The following is a 6,530-nucleotide window of genomic DNA, read 5'->3' on the forward strand; positions in this document are numbered from 1 at the left end:
GTCAAGTACAATGGATAAGAAGAATTCTAAAAAAAACTCCATCAGTCACAATCCAAATGCATTACAGTTTTTTTTTTATAATATTTCCACTATAAAATTGTCTAAAAATGTTGTTTTGCATTAAGAAAAAGCAAGCATATTGACAATCGTTATCACTTCATCAATAGATGTATCCAATGAGAGTTTGATAAACCTTGTTCGTTGCAGGACATAAGAACAGTTGGCTGATATTATGAAAAATGCTCATTGCATGACATAAAAACAATTGGCTAATATTATGAAAAATGCTTTGAAATTGGAGACTTTTGAAGATTTGATAAGTTTGACTGGTGTCACTAAAGTTAAACTAAAATAAAATATAGTTTAAGGGAGGAATTTGTTAGAATTTGTTTGAATAAAATATTGGTTTAATTACTCAGTTAACTAGTTGGTTAGTTGTTACTGTTCTTAACTTGTTCTAAGTAGTGGATTAGTAACCATAGTTATTTGCTGTACTATTCAAGACCTAAAAAGATTACTATTTTAAAGGTGAATTATTTATCTTGAAAAGAATATGGGGGATATTTTACACTAATACACACTACCTTGAAAATCTTAGAACTCATTAATATCGGGTGATGTCTCATTAAAGAAAGGAAGAAGATCAAGTTTATGTTAATGAAAGAGGAAAAAACAGAGGAATAAATAGAGGAAGAGACGGAAGAGGAAGGGCATTTTACAAGTCACGTATTATGTTTCAAGTGCAAGAAGTTGAGACATTTTCAGATTGAATGTTTTGTGTGGAATAAAGAAATTATTCTGCAGAGGATGAAGAAGAAATGCTACTTATCGTTAATGTTGAATCAGAGGTTACAACAGCAGCTTCACCAAAAGTACAAGCAGAGCACACGAATAATAAATGATTTCTAGACTTAGATGGCTCAAATCACATGTGTGGAGAACTACATTTGTTCACACACTTAGATACCAAGTTCAATCACTCTGTTAAAATGTGAAATGACATGAAAATTATTGTATTGGAAAAGGAAGCATTCAAATTAAAGTGGATGACATTAAACAATTGATTGAAGATATTTATTATGCTCTAGAGCTGAAATGTAACCTCTTAAGTATGTGTCAGCTACAATAGAAATGTATATAGGGCTGCTTGTGCTAGACGATGAATGCAAAATCTATCATTCGAGAAGAGGATTAATAATGACCACAAATATGAGCACAAATGGACTCTTTAAGATCAATGCTGAGAAGATGACACTCGAAGAGAAAAACTAATGGAATAAAAAAAACAGTCTCTACAACTACATGTCTTCAAACTGTTTCTAATGAATCTCTGTTATGACACTATAGAATATGACATCTTAATTATTAGAGTCTATAAAAGATGCATTCTCAAAAGATGGTAAAATGTCTAAATAAATGGAGAGCCACAAGGAAGCTGTAATTAATTCACTCAGACCTTAGTGGTCCTATCACTCTAGTCTCTAATAGAAGGGAAATGTAACTATTAACTTTTATTAATGATTATAATAGAAAAATATGGTTATATTTTATATGTGATTTGTTCAAAAAAGAAAGGAAACACAAGAACACTTCTGATGTGTTTGAGAAATTTAAGAACTTCAAGCTAATAGTTAAAAATTAGAGTGGACTACAGTGACTTGCATTACAGTGACTTGCCTTCATACCGTTTGAGGAATTTACCTCCAAAAGAAAAGAGGAATTAAGAGGCAATTGACTACAACTTTTACTCCAATGCAAAATGGAGTTACAGAAAAGAATAATAGGAAAATCATGAACTTTGTAAGGAACATGTTGGCTAGTAGAGAAATGTCTAAAGAGTTTTAGGCAAAAGCAACTGACTAGTGTATATACTTAATGAACAGAAATCACAGTTTTACTTTTCTGCTTTAGACAAAAGCAATTGACTAGTGTATATACCTAATGAACATAAATCACACTTTTACTTTACAGAAATTAACTCCAAAAGAAGTATGGAGCAACATAAAACTATATGTAAGTCATTTGAAAGTTTTGGTTGCATGGCTCACACCTTAATTTCTGTACAAAGAAGACATAAACTTGATGATAAGAGTCATATTTGCATATTTTTTTGGCATTAGTAGAGAATCTAAAACATCTAAACTCAATGATCCAATGTTAAGAAAGGTCATCGTGAGAAAAGATGTGATATTCGAAGAAAGAAAATAGTGAGACTGGAAAAAAGAAATGTCTGAAGTTTATAATGGAGTAGTTTGAAAAAGTGGTGTGATTGAAAACAGAAAGTGAAGCAGAAGAAAAAATATGTTGTAGAAAATGAAGAGGAACTTGAGTATTCCGGCTCATCTTCTGAAGAAATAACAACAAACCAATCTACTATTTCTATCTCATCTCAAGAAACAACAGTAATTCAACCTACTCAACTTACTGTTCAATCAGGAAGAATTAGAAGGGTCCCTGAATGGCACAAAGACTATGTATTTAATGAAAACTTATTAGAGAAAAAGGATGAAGTGATGTGACTTTATTAGTTACTCTTGATCCAGTCACTTATGAAGAAACTGCACTCAATGGCAAGTGAAAAGAAGCAATGAACCAAGAAATACCAGTCATTGAGATAAATAATACATAGAAGTTAGTGAAGCATCCAATTTTAGAAAAAAAGATAGGAGTGAAGTGGGTTTTTAAAACTAAACTCAATGAGAATGGAGAAGTCGATAAACATAAGGCCAGACTAGTTGTTAAAGGATACGCAAAAAATAAGGCATTGACTATAACGAAGTATTTGCTCCTATAGTTCGCTGGGATACTATTCGTATGATCATTGCAATTGTTACTCAAAAAGGTGGAATCTCTATCAAATTGATGTGAATAGTGCATTTTTTTACTGAAAACTACTTGAAAAAAGTATTTATTGGCCAGCCCAATGGATTTGAGAAAAAAAGGGGAAGATGACAAAGTTTATAAACTAGAAAAACTTTGTATGGATTAAAATAAGTTTCAAGGGCTTAGTTCAGCAGAAATGAAGCTTACTTAATATAACAAGGCTTTGAAAAGGGCTCATCTGAACCAACTTTGTTTGTTAAAATATTGATCGTTAACTTGTATGTGATGGTTTAGTTTTAACAGAAAGTAGTGAATAAATGATTGATGTCTTAAAAAAAGGTATGATGCAAGATTTTGATATAGACCTTGGATTGATGAAATTTTTTATGGGGTTGAGGTATAGCAAGATAGTAGTGGGACTTTCATAAACCAGAAAAATATGCATGTGAGATGTTGAAAAGATTTGGATTAACTGGTTGTAATCCTGTCCAAAATCTAATTGTTTCTAGAGCTAAATTTAACAAGGACGAAAGTGGAAATAAAGTCGATTCAATCGGATACAAACAAATGGTTGGTAGATTGAGATATCTCACAGTCACTAGACTAGACTTGATGTTTTCAGTTGGAATAGCAAATAGGTAAATGGAGTCACCCACTAAACTGCATCCGAATTTTGTAAAAAAGATACTCAGGTATATAAGTAGGACAGTTGGACGAATGTACTATATGAAAAAAGAAAATAAGGAGAACTTGTTGGGTATACTGATAGTAATTACGCAAGAGATGTTGATGATCGTAGAAGCACATCTGGGTATGTTTTTATAATGGGAAAGAGAGTTGTAGTATGGTCATCTAAAAAATAACCAATTGTTACACTTTTCTCTACTGAAACTGAATTGGTGGTAGCCACTTATATAGTATGTCAAGTATAATGGATAAGAAGAATTCTAAAAAAAACTCCACCAGTCACAATCCAAATGCATTACAGTTTTTTTATAATATTTCCACTATAAAATTGTCTAAAAATGTTGTTTTGCATTAAGAAAAAGCAAGAATATTGACAATCGTTATCACTTCATCAATAAATGTATCCAATTAGAATTTGATTAACTTTGTTCATTGCAGGACATAAGAACAATTGGCTGATATTATGAAAAATGTTCATTGCAGGACATAAAAACAATTGGCTGATATTATGAAAAATGCTTTGAAATTGGAGACTTTTGAAGATTTGAGAAGTTTGACTGGTGTTATATTCTAGTTTAAGGGAGGAATTTGTTTGAATAAAATGTTGGTCTAATTACTCGGTTAACTAATTAGTTAGTTGTTAATGTTGTTAACTTGTTCTAAGTAGTGGATTAGTAACCATAGTTATTTGCGGTACTATTCAAGACCTAAAAAGATTACTATTTTAAAGGTGAATTATTTATCTTAAAAAGGATATGGGGATATTTTACACTAATACACACTACCTTGATGAGACGCACCATTATAAAATATGGGTAATGATAATTTACTAAAATTCAAATAAATAAATAAGAAATTGAAAACCAACAACAACATACAATACCCACAAACAAAGAATGAGTATTAATTGTTTAATATTAACTTGATTAAAATACAATAAAAACTAGTTAATGGACATAAATCACAAACTGGCCATATTCTCATATAAAAATAGAAATGAAAATCATAATTGTCATTAAAATAAAACATTTTTCAATTATGCTCCTTATATATCATATTATGTATTGTGAGTTGTCACATCCAATGTATTCCTAGGTAGTCATCTAAATTTAAATGATGACGAAGGTCGACTTTATGTGGATTATTGTTTATATATTCTGCTGACATAGTGGTATGACATGCCTTTGCTATCATATATATATATATATATATATTAATATTAATTAATGATTTCATAGTCATAAGTTACAATCAAATGGACACTTCAAGGATCAACACATATAATAAGTTACAATCAAATCCGATACATTTTAGCACATACTTCAAGATCAAGAAGATAATGGGGAAAATACAAACGAGAAACCCTATCAATATAAACATGTTACATTTGAATACAAGTCATAAACATACTTAAACCTACATATCACCTAGAAGATGTCTCCCAACCATTTCTATAATCATGAAAGATCTAAGATAAGAGTCACCACATCAACTTAAAAAAGGACCCCAATCAAAGTATCAATAAATAGATCTATTACAAACTATAAAATGCTTTCTTTTTAAACCAAAAGATAACTATAGTTCTTTAGAGAAAACCCCATTGAGAAAATTGTATTATACTGATAAAAAAAATCTAAAGCTACTTACAACCCCACAAGGGACCTGCGTTTGCAAAGATTTCATGTTCCTTTGTTTAGAGCAGAATTTAAACAAGATACAAGATCAACCAATATATATATATATATATAGCTCATGATCTTCTGCAGAAAAGACTAAATGGCATCTAACAATTGGTTTTCTGATTGGGTTTTCTTTATGGTAGCATATCAAATCAAAAAACAAATAGATATCATGGTACAACAAGATGGATCAACAACCATGGCAGAGACTAACAGCAAAAGTTCAAAATCATTCAAGCAAATGTATACTGTTTAATTGTTTATTCAAGTTTTCCCAAAGGGTTGGTTTATTTATTATATATTGAAGTTTCCAAAGTAAGTTTATGAACTACTTTTTAACCTTTCGATTCTTCCTAGGTCCAGGAACCTCCATCCTTCCAACAGAACATCCACATCTTGCCCTAAACACAAGAACAGCTCTCCCATTAAGAGGTGCCATCTTCTTCAACTCAGCTTCAAGTTCTTTATGATAATCTCTTGGCAATTCAAACAGTCCTTTCTTCACACCTTCATTAGAACTAAACCCACTTGAATTCTTCAAACAGTCTTCAGTTTCAAGCTGGATATCGAATTCAGCCGCCTTTCTCATCCCCTTACATCCTGGTCTTCGACATCTCTTGTTCAAACATGCGGGGATTGCTAAAACAGCTGCTACTGTTACAAACAGAACACACAGACCTAGATATCCGTAAATCAAAGGAGTTGCTGAAATCTCATGTTTGACCGAGATAACGATAATCGGAATGATTTGGAACAGGGTGCGGGTTAGAATCTTGAGATAAGGAAATAGAAGAAAGGTACATGCAGAAATAACAGCAATTAGGATGAAGATGTCGATTATGGCTGAACGAGATTGATGACAACCTGGCGATTGGGTTGATCTTTGTTTCCTTTGAAGTTGATTACTTGGTTTCAATCTGGAACATGGGTAAGATGAATTGGATGATTTTGACATGTTGTTAATCTGCTCATCGACTGAAACATTATGGAAACAGACCATTTGAACCAGAAAGTGTTTATTGAAGAACGATTGAGGGGGTTAATGAAGATAGGAAATCGCCGGCGGAGTGTTTTCCTTCAAATTAAGTTAAAATGATATGTGGGTATTTTGGATAGAGGTTCCAAGTTGCAGAAGAAACCGATAGAAACGATCAAAAGATCGAGAAATTTGTCTGCTCTTGGAGATATGGAAGCTCTATGTGTGTGTGAGAGTGTGTGAGAGAGAAAGAGAGAGAACAATTCATTACACACGAACACGATTCACATATCTCCTTCCTTCCTTCCTCGCCGTTTCTGTAATCTCTATCGCCTCCTTAGAGAGACGGGTCATACACGTATACG

General features: G+C 32.1%; 1 protein-coding gene across 1 annotated transcript; it reads right to left on the minus strand.

The window, feature by feature from the left end:
• Positions 1-4,933: 4,933 nt before the first annotated feature.
• On the minus strand, positions 4,934-6,530 carry LOC124921213 (uncharacterized protein At5g19025-like). Its single transcript, XM_047461842.1, has one exon. It carries the CDS (start codon positions 6,187-6,189, stop codon positions 5,518-5,520), a length of 672 nt encoding a protein of 223 aa, XP_047317798.1. The 5' UTR covers positions 6,190-6,530; the 3' UTR covers positions 4,934-5,517.

The sequence above is a fragment of the Impatiens glandulifera genome, chromosome 1 (assembly GCF_907164915.1).
Source record: "Impatiens glandulifera chromosome 1, dImpGla2.1, whole genome shotgun sequence".
NCBI classification, from domain to species: Eukaryota; Viridiplantae; Streptophyta; class Magnoliopsida; order Ericales; family Balsaminaceae; genus Impatiens; species Impatiens glandulifera.